This window comes from Ixodes scapularis, unplaced genomic scaffold (assembly GCF_016920785.2).
Source record: "Ixodes scapularis isolate PalLabHiFi unplaced genomic scaffold, ASM1692078v2 PGA_scaffold2__306_contigs__length_199485367, whole genome shotgun sequence".
NCBI classification, from domain to species: Eukaryota; Metazoa; Arthropoda; class Arachnida; order Ixodida; family Ixodidae; genus Ixodes; species Ixodes scapularis.
In genome coordinates, this window is record NW_024609857.1 from 111439582 (window position 1) to 111462377 (window position 22796).

At 45.2% G+C, this 22796-nt stretch overlaps 1 protein-coding gene across 1 annotated transcript in view; it reads left to right on the forward strand.

Moving 5' to 3' along the window:
• The first annotated feature begins 305 nt into the window (after positions 1-305).
• LOC8041414 (carcinine transporter) overlaps positions 306-22796 on the forward strand; it is a 34607-nt gene continuing 12116 nt past the window's right edge. The window contains exons 1-7 of the mRNA XM_029991610.4: positions 306-971; positions 1218-1321; positions 4833-4987; positions 9892-10060; positions 13379-13505; positions 16417-16526; positions 20780-20994. Coding sequence (XP_029847470.2) covers positions 570-971; positions 1218-1321; positions 4833-4987; positions 9892-10060; positions 13379-13505; positions 16417-16526; positions 20780-20994 — 1282 coding nt within the window. The 5' untranslated portion in view covers positions 306-569. The remainder of the gene's footprint in view (positions 972-1217; positions 1322-4832; positions 4988-9891; positions 10061-13378; positions 13506-16416; positions 16527-20779; positions 20995-22796) is intronic.

Genomic DNA, 22796 nt, shown 5'->3' on the forward strand with positions numbered 1-22796 from the left:
AGTATAAGTCTCAGGTATTAGTCCATCTAACTTGTCTGGACAAACTAACCAAAATAAATTCAGAAAAAAAGACAGAGGGAAGGGGAGAAAAGATAACAGAATCCATGTGCCCTTTCCTTCTTATGCATTTGTTGGCATTACCTATCTTCAAGAAGACTTAAAAGGGTGGCATATACGTACAACAGCAACCAACAACCGCACGCTGATAAGCAACATAAATACGTCATTATATCAGAGTGTAAAGTGGGCCTAAAAACACCTTAGCTCTCTCACTAATAACCAAGCTGCACACACGGCTACATCTATAGGATGCGAAGCCTCTTGAGCCGAAGTCTGCTCGTTCAGCTCTTTAGGCTGCTGCGCACCTGATAAGACCACGCGATAGCTCCAATCTGGACAGGCGACTCCGTAAGATAACGTGGTCCTTACTGTTATTCTTGCCTCTAGCAACTTGAGCACCGTAACACGCCGACCAGTTCACCTCAATCTGCATTCGCTCGTTTGCTTCCTCGTGGTCTCTCACTCGCACTTCGATTCTTCGTCCTAAAGGTGCAACCTGAGGTGCCAGCATGGAATTCGAAGACGTCATCGAGAAGGCCGGCGGTTACGGCAAGTTCCAGAAAATACTGGTTTGGGTCTACCTGGCACCCGCATCGCTCTTGATGCCTGGATACTTTATGAACCAAATCTTCATGCTGTCCGTGCCTCAGCACTCCTGCCTGTTGCCAGACTTGGGAGAAGTGTTCAACCTTACGGGGGGCGACCCCGAGCTACTACATGACCTCCTTGTCAGCAAGGACAACTGTGAGGTGTATCCGCTCTCCGCGTTCAACGCCAGTGCTGTGCAAACGTATCTGGATCACGCTGGCGATGAAAACTGGACAAGGCTACAAGTGCCAGGTCTTGAAAGGATACCCTGCACGCAGTTTACCTACGACAAGACAAACTACGAGAGCACTGCATCAACACAGGTAACCTGGACTGTTTTCTTACACATAAAGTGGTAATTGTAATGGGTGAAAATATTTCAAAAAGTGTTGAGAGTAATACTGACAAGATGCCGTGTCTAAGGCTTGGTTTCCTCCTGACGCCTTTTTCAAGCGTGAGATTCTGGGTCCAACAAAAAAAAAAGTGTTACTCTAATAAATGATTGCATCCGTCAAGTGATCAGAAAGTAAAGTGAGTGTTTATTTAGCGTTTCAAACTTTCTGTTTCAGTGGAACCTGGTATGCGACAAGGCTCACTTGCCCAGTCTTGTCTTCACGCTAAGCAGTGTTGGCAGTGCCGTGGGGACAGTATTATTCGGCACGCTGTCGGACAGGTATGTAAACATTATATAGGTCGCATTGTTTTGTGACTGGAGATAACGTTTTTATGCAGGGGTTCAATACTTTATCTGACTTTAAGAGAACGCCGACAGCGAAGGATTGTGTCTTGGTCTAGCCTCAGTCTAAACATAGAAGATCTCAGTTTATCATCAACTTTCTAAACGAAGTTTTTGTTCCTAAGTAACTTTTGGTTTTACCTTAGGTCAGACCGCAGTAAAAGGCTAGAATATAAACAAATGGACAGAAGGCGTTTCACAGCCGAGCAAACAAAGATGGCAGCGCGCAGAAGAAGACTTTTTGCAAAGGTCTTAAGGGTACGTAATACCATACCCGCAGAAAAATATCACTCGCAGTGACGTGACGCTTTCGGCATTGTTCGATTGGCCCAACGGTACCTACCGTCGATTGGGCTCCGACGTATGTTAAAGGAACGTGTGTTAATGAAAAATAAACGAGGGAAGTTCCAAATTAGAACTGCTCGACCTCTTATGCATATATGCTCTGCGTTCTCAAAGCTAACTTTGCTCAAAAATTACAACGATTGTCACTGATAGTGTTCGGGAATTTTCGTTTGCGCTAACCATTATCTAAATCTTTCTTGACTCTACTATTTAAGCTCGAGCACTGACCCTAGTTTGTTGCTCTTTGGTCTTTCTTCTTTTTTCGTAATAATCAAGTCTATAATAGATAAAACAGTGTGGGCTTCCTACAAGGTTGAATGTCCAAATTGTAATTCAACTCACCTCCACTGTATTCTTCTTTCTAAATGACAATGTTGTCGTCAACGCTTTACGTTTCAGTGCTGTTTGCTACAGTTTCGAGAGCTCGGTTCTGATGTGTATTATTATCGCTTCAATATTCTCGTATTAAATTCATCTCTGCCGCAACCCTCTATCCTACCATTATCATTGACCTAGCAATTGATGCTGTAAAATAGTGATAAGATGGCGAACTTCTTGATTGACGTTATTTCAGTCCGACCTGTGTAGCAATCTGTGTTTAGCAACAAAATACACGAAGGAAAACATAAATGACAAAACTACGTTGAAAGAGGCGATACAGCTGTATGGAAGGCAGATAAATGCATTAAAATTTGGGGCCTAAATTGCCAAAATAAAATTAAGATTTCCGGATCACACCAAGTCCTCAAAACATAAACGAGCAATGTATGTCCGTTTATATATATATATAGTATATGTATATTAAGAATAAAACTCTAATTGTAATATTATCACTACGATTAAGATGTCTTAAGCACAATATTTATTCTTTTTTTAAGCGAATTTTGAAGACGTATATTATTGAGCACGTTGATGTGAATCCGAGCAGAAAAACGTGCCTGGTCTGCTTCGAATATTTTTAACCCTTTGTTTATTTTGTGAATATAAAAAAATCAATTTTTTCAACCCAATGTTAATGCAATAACTCTGCAGTCATGTTACGACGTCTGGTATTTCACATGAGCAGTAAACTAAACGAGTCGGGGTTCATGAAGTCTAGATTTTGTCACGTATACCTCTGTAAAAAAGCTAAGACGACAAACTGACTCTGAGGGCTTGAGTTGGTCTGTAACTAAATATTCTACGTAGTCCTTTCAACCCGGAGTCAAAGAGCATACTCTGCAGTATTTTTTTACTCCTCGTATACAGCATTTAAGGCTTCGCTTCAGTGTCATTGGCGCCTAATTTCCGGAACGCTTGCCAAATCGCTCCCACGAAAAGTACATACCGCGCAAAAAAAAAAAGAAAAAGATTAATGCCATCGTGGTATTCTTGGAATGGAATATTTATTATTGACCTTTTGTATAATTAGGGTCTTAAACATTTTGAGCAATTAAATTTCTAGTACATCAATTCAAAAGTATGGTCTTCACTAGAAACTTTCAGGGCATCATCAAAGACCACTCAACCATCGCAATTTACAAAAATATAAGGCACGCAAACCATTATACAGCGTTCATAAAAACAATGCTCACTTAGACCGCTTTTTATGCTTTTCGTTTATCACGAAAACCTGCTCCCCATGCACAAAGACCCCAAGCGCGCCGTCGCAAATTTGTCTTCATGTTACGGGAGTGAACACAAGAATCGAAGCTTATTCTTGCAATATCATTCGAACAGCACAGCGTTGCATTTCACCAGCTTGTGCCGCACTTCCTTCTCTGCTACTGAAAAAGCGAAGTCGTGGTTGCAGGTATTGGTCATGGGGAACGGGTTTGCTGCTGCATAGATGTACTGTGAAAGAAAACCGAAATCTAAGAACAGGTGCAAATGGTTTGTTGTTTTCTTTTTTACGTGGTAAAATGTGGCACGTGCCTAGCTAACTTTGTTTTTAACTGCACTAATTTAGTGGTTTTCGATGATGCCCACATCTTTTCAATACCTTTTAATCTACTAATTAAAAATTTAGCTACTTAAAACAGCTAACCACCTGATTATAGCCAACGTTAATAATTTCCTGAATTGACACTTTCGCCGTGACCAATATGTCATCGACATCTGTTATGCTCGTACATACTTTTCACGTGAGCAATTAGGCCAGCGTGTTGTGAAACACCCTGTATTTTATATGTAACATAAGAGCATACATTTCCTGCCAGTGGCTAACCCTTTAAAAAAATCGAAGGATTGAGTGTGGTGCCGGTTAGAAGGATACCTTCCTGAAAACCTCTTGCTCGAGTATCAAATTCGGTATAACTATTCCTCATTTTGTTGTGTTTAGCTCGCTAAATGACCTCTCTTTGTGACACCGTGTACACTTGTTTGGCTCACGCGAACATAAATTTCAAAGCAATACAGCTTCAACGAACATTGTAGAAGGTTATTTCCGCCTACGGACCTTTGCTCGTATTTTCTAGAGTGGTAAATTTTGTCTCCGACGGAGATTACAAAAGAAGGAGCCCGCGCCCCCGCATCACGTTGCCCGACATTTAAAAAAAAACATCAATTGTCAGTTTTCATCAAAGGTACAAGGATACCTTGGCTATTCTTACATTGATTATTCCAGAAATTCTAGAATAAGCCCAATTTTCCGGCACTGAATTTGTGACTTTTGCGATCAAATAATGCTGATCCTATTCATATGCGCTACCGCGGTCAATATGAGCTGACACGGTTCTTTGTGCTTTTCTTTCGTACCTACCAATTTTTTTTAATAGAGCCTTGGACCCAATTAGGAGAGGAAGCCGAAGTTAAAGTCTCATACTTCGAACTATTTGAGAAAAACAATAAACAAGTGAGCGCGTGGATACCGGAAACGCAGTAGACCGGCGGATCGGGTGTTTCAGCTTATATTGTCTATGGGGTTATCGGCTGTTAAGAAAGTGTGAAACGCCTGCTCCTAATGTTAAATAAAAAGAAAACAATGGCTGTAACTATCGTGTTTTTTGTGTCTGTCTTTTGTAAATAATTTTAGAAGCTCGTCTTTTTTATATTTTTTTACGTATTATGCTTACTCAGATGTTTTTTAGATGACAGAAAAGTATAATCCGGCGTCATATTTCAGGATCGGTCGAAGGTACACGTTCTTCATGACTGTGGTGGTGGCTGTGCTGTCCGGGCTCTCTTCCATTCTGGTCACCAACTTCACAGCGTTCGCCACACTGCGAGCTCTCAACGCAAGCGTCATGCCGCAGATTTTTCAGCTGCCCTATATCATACGTAAGCAGCAACAACGCTTTTTTTTAAGGGTCAAGGTTAACCTAACGCGATCCAGGGCACTTCGGCGAGACTTCTAACATTGCTGTTCATAAATAAAATTGCACTGCTTTCTTGTATGTAATGTATTCCGTCGCTAGTTATGTAATATACATTAGCATTTTCTTTCTATAAAAATAGAAATTGAGAGAGATGAGTTGACGAAGGTGCGCGGGGAAGTCGGAAGACCGAGCTCTGGTTGGAAGGATTGGTGGAAGCTAGTTACCTTTGTCTCTACTCGATCTTCGAACGGATACAAACGCCGAACGCCGGACACTAATGTCCAGCGTTCGAATGCGTTAGAAGACCTGAGTATTGACAAAGGCAGCTGGCCTCCACTAATCATTAAAACCAGAGGTCTGTGCTCCGACATTCCCGCGCGATCAAGTCTGCTCTCCCTAAGTTTCTTTGGGTTATAACTTAAAAAATGCAGGGCATGATGATTCCCGAACTTTACCGCTCCCCAGTCAATTCGATTGCGGCATTCGCCGATGTGGTCGCCAATGTACAAATCAAAAGCAAAAAAGGTGAACGCATTAAGCCAAGTCTCGTGTTTCTTAAAGGGGAAGTTCGCCGATTTTTGAGCTACTTAATTCAAAAACATCATCTGAGTGCGGATGGCTTCGTGATTTCGAAATGCTATCTCGGTCCTCTACATTCATTCTAGTTAATTTTAAAAAGTGGTATTTTGTTCACTGCCCAAACCATTACATCGTTTTCCCCGGTTTTTTCCGTAGCCTTCCCCGTCATCTCAACGTGACATCACCGGCAGGCAGCGAGACGCGCGGGCGGCAATCGGGTACGCTCGCGCCCTCGTTTCCCACGTCAAATAGCGAAAAAACAGGGCCGTTCGTGCTGCAATAATCTCTAGTTGCACAAAGTACGAACTGTGCCTACACGCTGAACTATGAGAAAGTAAAAAAAAAAAAAATGAAAGCCGTTTACAACTTTCTGTAACGCCGAATTAGAGCGCAGCTCTTGAGAAGGAGGAGCGAAGGGTACTGAGGGGAGCGTATATTCCTCCTCCCTCCTCCTTCCTCGTGATCCTGCCTGCTACTCCTGAACGAAAGGGCTCCGGTTCGAGGCCGGCCGAGGGACAAGAGACAAAAGTCTTTTAAAATCATTTTTCGGAGTAATGAAAATTCGGCTTCGTCCCCCCTGCTCATCCTCCCTGCTTCCCTCCTTTCTCCTCCTCCCCTCATGGGGGTTACGTGATCTCGAAGCGGGGGGGGGGGGGGGGGGGGGGTCACGTCGCGTGACCTCGGGGGCTGCGCGAACTAGGGGTCACGTGACCCCCAGGTCACGTGACCTGGGAAGGTCACGTGACCTCACGGTTACGCCGACGGCAACAGCGACGGCGACGCCGACGCCGACGCCGACGCCGCTCAATCCGGACACAGGCGCCTATGAGCTGCGCTCTAATGGCGCATTCACACTGGAAGCGGATCCGTGTTCGCGAAGCGGTAGCGGATGCGGTTCGCGAGCGACCCCGTTCAGACACACGGAGAGGCGGTTGGCGGTTTCTCGGCGACCACGCCTGATCTTTTGAGACTTGCGTTTGGCAACCCTGTTTTACAATCCAAAATCCACTTTAATTCAAGATCGAAAGCCAAAGTTTCGCTATTTTGGCACTCGGAATATTTTTCTCCGGGATGTTCGCGCGCATCACGAGTTCAAGGAGCGAAAAAAGAAGCATGGACCCGCCAAACTCGCCTGTGATTCCCTCGACTTCGCCCACAAGCAAAGCCCAGCTAGGCGCGCCTTGCTGACTCAGAACAGGATGCCCCCGACCTTTTCTTCGAACTGGACCCTTCCCGCATGAATAGCTGACCTTGTTTTCGGGATAGAGGGCCAGTTTTCCACCCTCGTTGATGTTCGCTCTTATCATTTTCGAAGTTGTGAGCGATGGTGTGGAACGTGGTGCGGGGGAATGTGTTCGGTGCTAGCCGGTCGTAGCCTCCTTGGTGGCGGACTCTCCTCTCGTCACTCGCTCGCCGATCGAGTCTACTGTTTGTTTGGCATTAAGCTCAAATAAACGCCGTATCGATTACCTCTGCATTGTCTGGTACGTACACTTTATTCCTTGAGTAGGTTCCCTTTATTTATTTTATAAGTAGTAAACGTTACAGGTCCAGCTAGCGCAGGTACCCTGCCCCCTCCGCGGTGGTGCGTTGGCTACGCAATCAAGCTCACGACGTCTCTATCGGCCTTCGTGGTGATCATGCACGGTGTCGAAAGATTTCAATTGTTCACGCAACTGTCCTAGTGGGTAGAAAAGCTGACATTTCGGTCGATCAGGGGCGGGTTCTGACATTCTACAGGCAGAGATTAACAAGGCAGCGAGCTTGGGCTGTGGCACCCGGAATAATCGACAAACTCTTACCAAAACCAAATCACCGATGCGAAGCCCGTTAAAATTACCGAGTGAATTCTTTTCGCGGCAAATTCAAGTGACGGACGTGAACATCAAGTTTCTCTGTTGATTTGTCGAAAGCTAAGACTACAGCGCTAGGACTACAGCGCCTTGGACGCCTCACCACCGACAGGTGCCATCTTGTTTCGAAAGTCACTGACGTCACGTCAGCGTCGCGTTGTGATTGGTTGCCGCTTTGCGGTTCGTGAAAGCGGTTGGGAGAAATCGGTCCCGAAGCGGTTGGCAAAAACGCGCTCCAACTGCTCGATCCTAGCCGCTTTGCGGTTGAGAACGCGCGGATCCGCTTTCCGAACGCGGGTCCGCTTCCAGTGTGAACGCGCCATAAAACTGGAAGCAACTGGAATTTTGAGATAATCGTTTTTTCAACTCGGTACGCTTAAGCCACGGCTGGCTAGTTTCGTGAAATCGCTATCAAATCCGTTATTCTTTTATCAGAAGCTGGCAGTTGCACTGGCGAAGAAAGGCCGAAGAGTCACGCAATACATTCGTTGACAAATTACCCAAGCACCGCGGAGAATGTTCGGAATCCGGGTACAGATACCCCGCACGCTTGTATTATCTGAAGGAAAGTGCCATTTGCTTTACATTTTCTTTAGAAAATTTACTGTTACAGACGCCATCACGTCTACTATTTTAACATGCATCTGTTCCTTGGTGCTTCATTAATTTCGCAAAATATCGATAGACCGTTCCAGAAAAACACTTCTGGTCGGTGCCGTTTTCAGCGTTCGTGCGTGTGGCGCGTGCTTTGCTCGCCTTCCAAGGCGGCGAACATGCGCGTGGTGGGTTGTGACCTTCCACGTCTAGACTGTGATTCTTGTAAAAAGAGAATTGTATGGAATGGAATGAACCGCATTCATGTAGGCCAGATGGCTGGTGACTTACTGTTCATGGAGATCGTGCTAAAATCCCATTTAAAAGAACTCCGCAACCACCGCGCCAATCATGGTGCAATGAAAGACGTATAAAATACACAACTGCACTATTCATCTTAGAATAAAGAATTTTTTTCTTGAATATACAATAAAACGTAAAGTACAGAAATCCATTATAATTTTTTAATTCAATATAAGTTAACAAAATTTACAAAAAATGTTCGTACGAATATTTCTTTTTTTTTTCTTTCTTTCTTTTTCTTGTTTACTGCTAGAGTAGAATACAAGACGCTCAAACACTCATCCGTGAATGCACGTCGGAAGGAAGTAAATCTATATACGATTTTTTTTAAGCTTTGTTTTGCATAGTGTTCATCAGCTGTAAATGAGCATGCCTCCCCTCAACGACATTAATATTTTATGGTTTTAAGGAGCTTTTCAGTCCTATGTAACATTTCTTCTTTGTCCACAGTACAATAAAATAAAGATGTTTTCACCACCTCTTCTGCGAGACGACATTGCACGCCAACCACTTGACAAACCAGGCACCGACTTTTTCATATATTAATGGATCTCAACACCTGTTCCATAAACCTCTGTAATACCAGACACGAATAGCAATATGTCGAAAGTCATGTCTAAACTCAGACTTTGTTTAGACAGTTCACTTTTCGTCTTCAGCAGATCGGCCGCGTGAGTGGAACTCCGAGAGTGACCCGAGCTACATTCGATGTCCAGAACGAATGTAATGTATATATATATATAAAAAAAATTTGTGAAGCAATTGTGTACAACAAACGTGACTGCGCCAAATGTCGAATATTGTGCTGGAATGTGCACTCTTTTTCTCGATATTAGTAGCGCTCGCCTTTGGACGGATGCCGTAGTGGTCACAGCCGGCTTGAGTCAGCCCTTGCCTCTCTTAAAGGTGTACTTGCTGCAGAAGGATACTCAAATCGCAGCACGCGGCTAAAAAGTGTTCCGAGCATAAGTGAGAATGTTTCACGTGACGCCCTGTCTCTCGGCACATAGCTCGCGCAAAAGCAACTTGACTTGGCTGTCCTCCACTGCTGGCAAGATGCTTTTTTCGGCACTGTTCCTACAATCCATCACGGATCACAAATTGCTTCCCACTGCAAGGGAAGTTTTAACCTTGAAGCTGTAAAAAAATAATATGGATCGCTGGCCCCAGGAAAACCACTTCGCGACTGCCTCGGGTCGCTCGTCCGCCTGCCCGCCGGTGACGTACGTGGGTAGGGAAAAGTAGAGATTTTTCATAGCTGCCAATAGAGAGTCGCCTTCTGGGACCTTCGCGGCCGGTGCAACTTGAAAATTCAACAACTTCACGGAAAATATTTATTTTTATAAAATATTTTAACTATCAGTTGAGAAAGGGTCATTCATTTGGTCTGTCAATTTCCAGCCAAATCGAAGACACTAGAAAAATTGGCGGAGTTTCCCTTTAAGCGCTTGGTGTCTATAAGTGGAGAATAGAGGAATCCACCCAGGCTGAAGATGTGGTGTACCTCTAAATCCACCTTTTCTTTACAATTGGGCAGTCCTGGAGCTCGTGGGGCCGAAGCACCGTACAATGATGCTGGGTGTCTGCTGCATCGCGTGGACTGTGGGCCTCTGCATCCTTCCCCTGCTAGCCTACGTGTGCCGGTCCTGGATTCTGCTGGGACTGATTTGCTCGGCCTGCGCCATCCCCAACATGTTTTACCTCAAGTGAGACTCAGTCACGCATGACGCATAAAGGCAAACACATTTGCGTTTCAGCCCGATGCGTTCAGGTGCGGCAGAAGGCCGCCGAACGTTCCGGAAAGCGTTTCCACAAATCCGGTGTACAAACTTTCGTTGGAAGGCAGTCGACTGAAGTCAAGAGCCAATAACTACGGGCTGTCGTGGTTTGTGGCTTGTCAATACACGTTTGCAAGCAAGGCCTCAGGGCACCCCCCTCTTCTTCAGCTGGGGTGCGCTTAGCAGCAGCCATATTCCGACTACGACGCTTTAGCAAGTCTTCATAACCAGATTATGACGCGTCCAAGCGCATCCCAACTGAGCAACATGGCGGCGTCCTCAGGAAAGACTTGCAAACGTGTACAGCAAGCGAAATCCCCGACAACATGGCGGCGCCCGCGACAGCGTCAAGGTGTCCAATCTTGGGACGATCTCGGCAGGGCACAAACAAACAAGAATGACAGGTGTACGTTGCTATCACAATGGGCTTCCGAGATGTTCGTTCAACAATAAACGTATTACAAAATCGCCACAAAGAAAAAAAAGGGACGCTGCTATTGCTAGTGGTTTTGTAAGCTGACACACGGCGTACAGGCGCAGACGATCGAGTGTATGGACGGTAAAAACCGTAGACTCGCCTCCGTGGGAATTTCGACCTTAACCCCGATCGCGCACCCCATGTTCGCAGTTCCGCCTCATGTTTGAGGGAACTTTTCTAGTCAGTGTCAACTTTTCTGGCTCAGTAAGCACTCAGCCCCTTGAAACTCCCTATCTCCATCAATCTCTTATAATTATTCATTCATGTACTTTCAGCCTCATTCAGACACAAAAAAAATACCTGCGCTGCGGCACGCGTCTCCTTCAAGGTCGTCTTGGGTTCTTTTTACTTCGCGGGATTATCACAGGGGAATATATGGCGCTGTCGGAGGCACCGCTTTCGGCACTTAGCCCTGGCTCCTGCCGGCTCCTCCCAATGACCAAACTCTCTATATTTACGGCTCTGGCTGTCATAAACCGTCGGCACCGCGGTGGTTGCCCGGGTTAATAGGCGCGTCTCGCCGTTTATGCTGCATTTGGAGGGCCGCACCTCTGCGTTTCAGATCCAGTGGCCGTGCAAACGCATTCAAACGCACTTATGTGCATGGGCCTTTAAATGTGCACTGCGCGACTCTGTTAGCGCGAATTAAACTTGTGCGCTTTTTTGCGTTCGGCTTGTTACTGGCGCACATGAAATTTTACCGCATAACTTCATACACCGGATAAGTACATTCAACCATACTAAGCATTTTCGCGATAGCTTTTCAGCTGGGGGAGAAATAAAAGAAGCACCGGCGATCACTTGTTCGCACTAACAGTGTTTATAAAAGGCAATTGGTAATTTAGAGTAATTACTATAATAATAATTTCCTGGAGCGTCTACAAAATTAACGAAAAAGTAAATTCGTCTGGACGGTTCTAAAGTCACTTTATACTGGAAACTAGCGCCATTGACTTCCCGGCCTGCTAGCAGGACATAACTAGACACATACATGCAAACCGCCAAAATATTGCAAGGCGATTGGCTGATTGGTCTCTGTTGCTATGGCAATAGCCATTTTGGTCCTTTTAGATCTTTTAAGCTTGGAGGTGGTAATTATGAACCAGCCGTTCCAATATATATTCCCGCGCGCGGGGCCGAGTAAGCAACACCCATTCACAAGATTGTAGGAGATTTGTGTTCATTTTCATTCAGGACGTAACTTTCATAATTTCGTCATATTTTCTTGTTCTGGAAAGTTCCTGCTCATCCTAGCCGCGAACGCTCAACGCTCGAACTTTCTGGGCCAAATTTTCCAGATGCTGAGTCACTCTAGATAAGGAGCTGAGCGTGACTTAGTTGAGTCAATCTCGCTTTGGATGAATGTTACGCCGCTAAATGACCGCCGGCATTTCTGCTGTCTCGACGCTCGTTCTCTGTTGTTTTCTGTTTGGTTTTTGGCACAAGTTTGCCCCCGTTAATTATTAAACCTTCAGTTTGAAACGGGATTTTGCCGCTTCTACTCTTGTCATTTGTGACAATATCTGTAAAGCACTATTGTACAGAAAGTGTTTTCGTCAATATGAGCATCTTGGGCACTGCGTTTGCAATCAACTTAACAATCAAGCTAATATCCACAAATTTCTTCTTTTTTTTTTGCCTTCGTACAAGGAAGGAAAAATATTTTTTCAATACCGCCAAGCACTTAACGCCCTATGGAGTGGATGGGCAAATATGTGCGCTTGTTTTGTCGGTGTATGAATAATAATATGCCGCTATAGAAGAATTGTCTTCATAAAGCCACCTCTCACCGCGAATTCCAATAGGCTAACCGAAAGTGGGCGGGTCAAGTAGAAACTGCTCATTCCATGGACCAAAATGGCGATCATACGGTGAGCTTGGCACTAGTTTCGCAGGATCGGGTGGCTTTAGGCGGTTCCACCCTCGCTTTGATCGTCAATCACGTAAAATAATTATTTTATATTTAACTGCCTTTGCAATCGTAATATAATGTTAAAAATGCTCCTTGTCCAACCATCAATATGAAGCGACATAAATCTTAATTCTTACATAACACCCTTGAAGTAACATTTTTATAGAAGACAGTAAAACTTTACCGGTTTAAAAGTGAAACAGTTTAAGAAAGCGTCTAAAATATTTTCCACTAGTGTTACCGTGCTTTATTATTTTTTAAGCAAGTTACCTATTAAACCTTGTCCCCAGATATGCGCTTGACTGATCGACTGCTTCATAACCACTTGCAAAGATTTACGACTATAGATAACACACCGGCGTCATCTATAAACCTTTCCAAAAATCGCCTCCTGCGCGCTGCCATCTTTGTCTGTTGTGGAACGCCTTCTGAACATGCTCTGTAGCTCAGCTGTGCGGTATATGAGACGCGGCGCATGCGTCACCAGACAGTGACTCAACATTTTTTTGACCAGATGATAAGCGCGAGAAAGGACTAGGGGATATAGCCCTGGAACGATTCTTGTTTGTGCATGTTTTACGCATTACTCCTTCAGTTTGAGATTAAAGTAATCCTGACAGTGCTATAAAAGACAAATTCTCTTAGATAATGAAATATTTAATTTTCCGATGGCTACAAAACTTTCAGTCTAGTTATAACCAGACCAAAGGGGTTCTATGCTACCTGAGAGATGGCGTTAGTGTGTTCCTTTGCCGTAAGCTCTCCCAGTGACCTAAGCGCAAATGATTGCAGTCAAACATAGATCAGCAGCCTTCACACGCGACACTCATTTTGATTGTTACTTCTCGCCACTTAGGTTGATCCCCGAATCACCGCGATGGCTGCTCTCCCAGGGTCGTGTGAAGGAAACACTCAAAATTCTTGAGCGTATCGCCAAGAGAAATGGTGTTAAACTGCCTGAAGACCTCGAATCTGACCTCCTGGTAAGCAGCAATACTATTATACATTTTCTAGATGAACCTGCCGTTTAATCTGCGCTGGGTTGTGACTTCCAGATGATTGATAGATTGCCAGCAAAACAATATTAGTACATACACGCACTTTGCCCTACTCGGCGAACTAAAACAACAACTAAAGCACTTTGAAAAAAAAAAAAAAAATTACAGCGAAAGATTTTTGCTTATTGAATGCGATCATCGAGTTAGCGTAAATCGCGTTTATCTTAAATAACCGTGCTGTGATGGCCGCGGGCCATGCGGGGAGCCTCTCTGTCGCATGTTATTTGTCAAAGGCGTCGTGACATCATCCTCGGCATCTGTTGGCCAGTTTAGAGGCAAGGAAGGCTCATCAGACACTGCCGATGGTGACACTTTTAGGTTTCCTGTTTGCTCTGCTTCATTCCTGCGCTCATTGCGCAGCAGCGAGCAGAGCTACAGCAAAAGTCTGAGTGGCAATGACGTCGCTTCAATCGAAAGCTTTACACACATGATTCTTAAAGAGATAATCCGGTCAAATTTAATTTTCGAGAAGACAATTGAATATTCTTGTTTTTGCCTCGAAACGCATCGTTTCGAGGCAAAAACAAGCTCTGCATGAGTAATCAAATTTTAAACTGCTCCAATCGCATTAGAATAAACGATGCTTTCGTTGGTAACATTGAAGCTCTGACGACACATAACGCAAAGCGAGCGTTCCCGTCTCGTCTTCTGCCTGCGAATGAACGCCGCAGCGTGCTTGATTTTTGTTGTTGTACTCAACTTGTTTCGTGGATGAGTGAAATTTTTGTTGCACGGCTGGGTACCAGAACCACCGGGCACCACCTGCGATCCACGAGACGTGCAGCAACGAGCAAAATAGATCGTCGCCGTGCGTAGGAAGCAATGGATTCCCGTTAAGGTCAAGATCCCGCTTATGCAGCGATCATTTTACAAAAAGAGAGCTACGAGCTGAGCTCTAAGCGGACAGAAGGCTCGTAAGCTGAGGTGTGATGCTGTGCCAACGATATTCAGCTACATCCACTCGCTCCTCGCCCATATCAAATCAATCGGTTCGCTTATGCAGTGAAACCAAAACCTATAGCTAGGCCATGTTGGATCAATGACTAAAGTTATCTTTAGCACGCTTGCAGCCCTATTCTGTTTGACCAGCTTCAGAAAGTGGAGCATCGCTACGATTCACCAAGCTCGTCCAAGTCAAGTGATGATCTAGAAATGTTACGTGCGTTTTGAACGATTCGCCGTTTCCCTTAAACCCGCGGGCGTAACCCTGAGGGCGATGTCCGCGGGCGATGCCCTTCAGGGGCAAAACCCGCAGACGTATCACCGATCTAATGTGTCCGCCGATAGGGGGACCCAGATGCCGCTTCATGGGCAAAATCTGCATCCTTCTTTTTGCAAGCGCTTCTTGTCCGATCAGTGGCCGTCACAGTTTTGTATGCGAGAAACGGCATACGTTTGCTTGAAGCCTAACGGCTGCCTACGAGTAATATCCTGCTAAAAGGCGCGACTTTTTTGCACACGTTTAGGAACTGCATTAGAAGAAACGTACTTCAGGAGACAATATAATTCGAAACAGAACACAAGACATCGATCCATCGACCAACGCTTGTTATCCCGACCATCCGACGATTCTTGGCGTTATGTTACGTCACGCAGCAGCTACGGATTTCAGCCATTGACACCGGGGAAATCCGGGGTGCAGTTCCGTACACACGCTCATGAAAGGTTTAGTTAGTATTGGAACATCATATATCAAAATTAAAATGACGTTTGTCTATATGAAGGCTCCCTTAACATAACGAGCGCAAGAACTTCCGGTTTCGACCGGACAATTCCTTTAAGGTGTCTACATTCAAATGTTCAATGTTCAAAATTTTTTTTTAAATTCTTCAGTTTTTCTTTATTGCAGCAATATTTTTGTGGTATACTATATCATGTCTTACGCCCTGAAGATACAGATGAACATTTGCCCCCAAGTAAACTGTAAAACCTTTTTTTAATGTACACACTAGACCAAAGTGACTGTAATCACTTTGTATAGTTTATTTCACACAGAGTTAACGGATGTGTAATTAGCCTGTGATCGCTCTTATCAAGTAATGCAGATAGGATGTTGGTTTCCAAGGAATCAAGTGATAATCCACACAGACCGCAACCTACCATTTTAAGCTGTGAAGTGTTATGTCTGTAAACAATCCCTCACTTTGAAACCGTAACAATATGGCATTATAAATCGGCGTTATACCAAACCCACGTCAAAAAGCATTGAGGTCAGAGACAGCATAAAAATCACAGGGCGTGGCTGACTGTTGTTCACGTTTCTTGTTCCTTGATTCGTTCTTCGGCGTCAGACCCTTTCGGACATAGTGAAATGATGCATAGATTATGCATCGCCGCATTTTGTCGATATCATCGTTTTCGGCGTGAAGCCCGTGATTCGTTCCGAGTTCGAGCCGAGCACTGACGCAGCACTCTTGTGGAATGCGTTTTGATCCGAGTACACTCCGAATACTGACGAAGAGCTCGTGTCCAATGAGTGCTCACAATGCATGACCAACTAATGGTAGTCACACATAATCTATGCATTATTTCGTTGTTTCGAAAAGGGACTATTGCATCGCCTTCATGGTGATAATAGAATGACCGGGAGTTGGCACGCCCACGGGCATTACACAATATATATTGGAAATTAAACCTGCTTGAATGCAGGAGGTAATCATGCATTGAGATAACTCAATTTTGTTGCTTTTTATTCTAACGATGATAAACTCAGGGTTAAAACCCTGTCATTTTTTATTACATCACATTTTGCTTGGAAGCTTGCTACGTCACAGGTTGCGTTAGCGGCGTTTCCTAATTGTATGTTTCTGATCTTTCTTTCTTCCTCATTCGAGAGAAAGTACAGCACAAGCTTGCCGAAGAAAAGGTCGTCGCAGAAGCATCATCAGCAGACCTGCTCAGGAAGACTAGAATTCGAAGGCATCTTCTTATCGTCACCATGAGCTGGTGAGATGCCTAAAATGTATGGGCATACCGTTCCCTAAACTTTCTTTCGTATACCGAAGCACTGTAAAATATAACGGTAAAAGATGAGGACAAGCCCTCGTCTTTCCGGTCAATATGGTACAATTTTCAACCAACTAGTCCACCAGATGATTATGTTACGGTACCGCAAGGAGTTTCTATTTATCAAGACTCTAAACATGTTAGGAAGTCAGTCATAAGACAATAGCATCATTCCCAGTTTCACAACATTTGTTCAAGAATACTTCATAGATGGCAGTTCTTGGTTTTCCAAGTGCACTGTGTTCAGTGAAAGAAAAGCCATTCTACGAGGCTGTGAGAAGCTGAAAACACAATGAAAACATAAGGCAAAAAACTAGTACACAACGAAAAATGCAATCCCTGGCGTCCTTTGTCATTAATTTGTTCGTCTGGCTTTTGTTTTGCTTTTTCACTGCTTCGCAAAATGCTAAGTCGAAAGTACTCTAAATGAATATTTATACTGCTAGCCTCGATCGAATGGTTGCTTCGCTCCTGGGATCCACAAATCGAGTGAACACCAAGAACGTCATGCGGAAACAGTTTTCTCTTGCATTTCTAAACTTGTTATCCCTAAATCTAGATATAATTCCCTCGCCCGTAAATGTTTCTGACGCATTATATATACTATGCGATCAGAGATTTGTTCTTGCGAAAATTTGAAAATACACCAGAAAATTATCGCAGGTTTTCTTTATAGCGAAACGGAGAACAGCGAAAGTGCTTTATGTAATTTTTCCTTAAAGAATTTCAGAATAAGATAGTGCTTAAGATAACATCGTTCTTTTAAAAGGACAATGACTGCGGTCAGTGGCAATGTGTCCTTTCCGAAATCCCGCTATGTAAACCAATTGCAAAAACACGCCATTCGTATAGGCTGCTAAGAGAGAAGATCTTTTGTTAACACAGAAACCAGAATTAGTGTCAAGTATTATACATTTGCAGCATAATTATACACCCTGAAAACATTTTGGCTAGCTTCTTTTTGCATGCCGGTGTTATTTATTATCACAAACGCGTAACTACGGCGCTAACGGTAGGTAATTGAGCAATTTGCAGAGCTCAGTGCTTTGTGAACGCAATGAAAGTCGTAACAGGTTCATCAATGCTGACTTTTAGGCGAGTTGGTGCTGAATCTTTGGAAACATGGTCGCATTATGGACATGGTCAAGGGGGAAGAATAAGACAACGCAATCTGTCAGCATGGCTTCAATTGATCTGGCAGATGAAGAGAAAGTTCTTGCGAGCAGCGGCGGGTTACGGGACGGTTTAAGTAGGGTAGATGTTGCCGCCGCTCCGCTGTTTAGGGTGGCGACAACGTTTGTGATACCTGTTGCCGACAAACCGGTGTTGCCTACCTCGTTGCCATGGCAGCCTCCGCTGTTTCGTCGACCATTTTGTCACACTCGCCAGTCGTGCGCTCGCGCTGCTCCGCTAATCCTCGTTAGGGCTAGGGAGCGCCCACCCCGCTCGTTCCGACGGCGAGGTTTCGGCGTGTGATGCCGGTCTGTTGCGTTCCATTTTGTCGAGGGGACTCACGTTTCGATAAACGCAACGCATACTTCCTGCTCGCCACTTCAAAGTAAGAAACACCCGAATAAAGAAAGCGACAGCCACGACGACCGCCATCCCGCTGAGCCTCCGACTCGTCCGACTCCTCTTATGAACGGAAACGGAAGCGGCCTCACAGTGTTGCCGGTGTGTCGAAACTACGAAAACTCAACTTTGTGTACGTTTAGCCAAATAAGAAGTGGGTCAAAATGGCGGTGGGAGAGGATCTGGGGAAGGGTAACAAGAAGTGTGCGCCACCCTAAAGCGGAGCGGAAACATGTAGGCACCCTAGGTTTAAGTGGCGCGATAACGCAGAGGGTATATTTTCGTGTCTTCTGAGGATCAAGCTTTTGAAGTTCGCTGATTGTGTCGCCTTGTTCTTCCACCTTGTTCGTGTCTATAAGCGCGATGATGATTCAATGGTCATGAAGTTTTGATAGGCACCAGTGCCTTCCATATAAGTAGTTTAAAGAATGGCTTGAGTTATCCACAAAACATAGTGATTAAGGCGAGGATATATCTCAAATTTTTGTCCCACGATGGTCCCGCTCATCACATCGCAATAGCAACAAAAATAATGGAGAAATTGTCGCATATCTGTGGTAACCCCAACGAAATTACTCTATCACTTGTAAATACAACTAATGCTATTTTTATAACATTGCCCAGGAAAAAAACAGGTTCATTTAACAAGGCTGTTGTAGGACCACAGACATATACCAGAACTTTAACTTGATGCCACTAACTGAGAAGTTGTACCATTCTCGCAGTGGACCCGGCTTGCATGTCAGGAGTGATGAGATCTTGTCTTGACTTGTGTGCTGATGTAGCGCGGGAAAGTAAGGGAGAAGCTCGTAGAAATCTGGGCTGCTTTACAAGCAAAGCTTCTACTTGGCATAAGGACGGTGAAAAGTCGAAGGTCACGTCAAGGTATAAATTAGGTCACGTCCCAAAGCTAGCTACACTAATTGTAGCCGAGAGTAAAGCATATTAGAACGCTCTTCGATTCCTAGTAGTATAAGTTATTCTGGCGTCAGTCATAACACGTCCGTTTCTCATCCTGTCTTTTCAACCGGGGAAGCAGGTTTATACGTTGACCTTTAATAAAATAGCAGCATTTCGGTTTCTACTGCACAAATATTACCGCATCCTAACAACGAGACGTTACATTAGGCTGTAACGTTTGGTTGGTACAGAGAGGCATGACGTAAGAACTAAATCTGTTTGTCTCGAAAAATAAAAGTTACAACTTTCTCGACAGTTATTAATAACTTAAAGGGGCGCTGAAGTCGATTCTGATATCGTCCTTTTCTGGAGACAACTCAGTCTAGACGCTCTAAATATCCCAACATATCTGAAATCGCAATCGTGCGTAGCTTATTTGCTCGTTAAAAGCGTGTTCGAAGGTCGCGACACGCCCTTTTTGGGAAGAATTTTCTACCGAGTGAAATGGTCGACGAAAGGCGCTTGTCGGCGAGTTGCAAGCAATGGCTTCACGCGCGGTGAAAAATAGGAGTCTTATCTGAATCTGTACCTATCACACTCTCTTCGAAAAAAGGTATAATAAGATTCTTCGGAAGCTGCGCGTGTTGTAGGGCTTTCATTGGTCCACACAATGTAGTCCGCGAGAAAAAAAGAGTCCGCAGGTTTTTCTCTTGCCCTGAGATGAATAGGCGGTTTTGTAATATAGGGACTTGGTATCTGCGAGAATTAACACCTTTTAAACAATATAAGATCAAAGCCGACCTCTTTAGAAAATGACTTCAGTGTCCCCTTTAAGAAAAATACAACTTTTGAACTTAGGACGGCGTCAGTTTGCGCACCATATTTTCCTATTGTTTTATCGTAGCTCCTGGGCTACTTGTATGGTTACTGAGACCTGAAAAAAGGGAGGGCGTCTTATGTTATGTTTACATTTGTTGCGTCGCGATTTGTTCTTCGGGGTTCTTATCGGCAAAATACCGCGGTCGTATTGACTGCGGAGCGCTAATAATAAGGTGCTCTGAGCTCACCACGTCTCACGTTTCTTAAACCGTCAGTAACAATCGTTTTAATGAAGTAATCGGAGATGGACAAACCTTACCGCTCTTGATCCGTCCGCACCAGTAGCTTGTCTTTGGAAGGGCACCGCTTATAATAGCTACGCTATACGTGGCTTGCACACGGTGCTTTTTTACACTGTTCATCGAAGTCAGCAACGAACCGTTAATGCAATAGGAGGTACACTGTCACTCCCCCGAACCACCAATGTGTCCGATCAAGTGACGTCACTGCAAGGATTCTACGGTGGCCGGGCAGCCTACAATGCGCCAGCATCACCGATCAAACCAACTAGGAACCAACTACAAAACGACTATTGTCACCGAAAGAACGAGGACGGCAGGGAGTCTGGCTCTTTCGAATCCGAGGCCTTTAGCACGCGCTCCTTGCCTTCCGTCGTGCTTTGGCCATGCGTGCACGCTCGAAGCTCATGAGACCCTGAAGCGTTATCGAAGGTGGGAAGCTGGCGCTGGAAGCGCTACGAATGAAGCCCCTTCCTGTCGTTCTTATTACGTCAGTTACTCTACTGTCGAGCTAACTTACCCAAACCTCGCGTTCTTAAATTATACTGAAAAAAGCGCTTCGGAATTTATTTTATTTTTTATGTCGCTTCCGCTGCGTTACAGGGTGGCCAATGGCTGTGCCTACTACGGCCTGCACATCAACGTGAGCAACATGAGCGGCAACGAGTTCCTCAACTTCTTCCTGCTGGGACTCGTCGAATTTCCGGCTTCGTTCGCGGCCTGGTGGACCATGGAGCACTATGGCCGACGGTGGACGAACGTCGGTTACCAGCTGCTCGTCAGCATGGCCTGCGTCGCATCTTGTTTCATTCCATCGGGTCAGTGATACGGTGTACCCCGCTTTAAGGTGCGGGTCGTCCACGAGGGATACTATCAATGTAAGACGAGCCGCAAAAATCAGCGCCTGCACGTGATAAGCTCGAACTTTCACCAAAGGTGTATTTTAGTAGTGCTCCTCCTTGAGAAATGTCAAAGCGTAGCTCACTTTCTTTTTGTAAAACATTCTGAGGACACCTAGGCAGTTCTTATGAATTGTATATGCGAAAACATGAATGTCGTCCTTCCGCTCCCTTTGTTCGTCTGGGGTGTACTGGCGTGGACGGCCAGGTTTTGCTACTGCCGATGTTGCAGCCGGCGGCCCAGCGCGCGTTCTCGTGAAGCGGAAGCCAAAGGGCGCGTTTAGTAGCAGCCCCGGAGTCAAGGGGTCACTGACTCCTTCTACTGGACGGCCAAAAGTCCCTTCCGGTGCACGTACCTCCGGGGCTTCGGAGTCAAGCTCCGAAGCACCGAGTGTGGAGACAACGCACGTAGACTCAAAGGAGCTAAAGATGACGTCATTTCCTGACTGGTGACAATTTCCGGCGAGAAAATTCAAAAAGCTCTGATTCGAGTCACTCCGCTCGGAGGTAAGGGAGGCGCTACTGAACACGCCCAATGGGTACCTAGAAGCCGTTTTGCTCAGCCAATGGGAGAACGGGAATTTCATTCACGTTTTCCTCTTTTTTTTTCCGGTTACACACGCCACCGGCCCCAGTCCATGGCATAGTTAATGCTTTCGCATTACAAAGAAGACCAATAAACGTAAGAGGCTTAACGCCGAACGTGTTCGCAGACGACCGAGTTAGCAATAGTTGTAATTTGTCGCGCCATCTCCCGACAGGCGCAGCCAGTAGAGGAAATAGAGCGTCGTCCGCTCGTGGCACTTATTGGGTGATGGCGCTACAAGTTCTACTCATCGTAAAAGAGATGTCCACACAAGACACACCAGATGCCACTTACGGAACAACAACAACAAAAAAACAGGACACTTTTGGTGAGAGTAGAACTTCCGGCGCACGCGTTTTCAGTGAGGACATCAACCACACAAACAGTTCAGCTTTCCTCCTCGTTGTCGTCTCCTCCTTTTTTTTCGAGAGAGAGAGCTTTGGGAGCGACAACAACAATGGACGCCTTGACGACAGCCAGCAGCGTGTGAGTGGCTCTCCAAACCTACTTGATGAGCACGCCCCAGGTCTCTGTCCCCAAGGACGGAAGCGGAGGGTAGCTTTCCCCCCGGCAAACAAAAACGAGCCAAAGTGGAACGGAACCGGAGAAAAACCTCCACTTCCGGTACAGCAAGTTTTTTGACTTCAGAAAATGTATCCTGCAGAAAACGCGACACGCAGAAAACGCGATACGCACGCCACTAAATGCCGAAAGTCGCAAATTCGCGACAAAGCGAGCGTTGAACTTCTCTTCGCCACGATGTTCAAAATATAAATGAAGTAATGTAGGTCATGAAGTTTGATATAGAAGCATGCATATTAGAAACAATTTGAAAACGCGATCTTCACTTAAATTTCACTGAGATGGCGGCTGAAAATCGGCTTGCCAAGTGCTGAATACCGCTGTCCGCCAGCGAAAGTTGATTTAGCCCGAAGTACACCGGGCCTTCGATAGATGGCACGAGGTGCGCCTCGTTATGGCGCACGTTCGGGTTCCGCACCAGTCGGCGTCAGTCAGATGAAGGTAAAGCAGCGAACGCAGCGCAGTGGCGGAGCGCTTGTGTTTCACAGACCGGCAAGGAGGAACTCGATATCTGCGACCAATCACTGTTTGTGTGCGCTGCGCCACGCCGCGT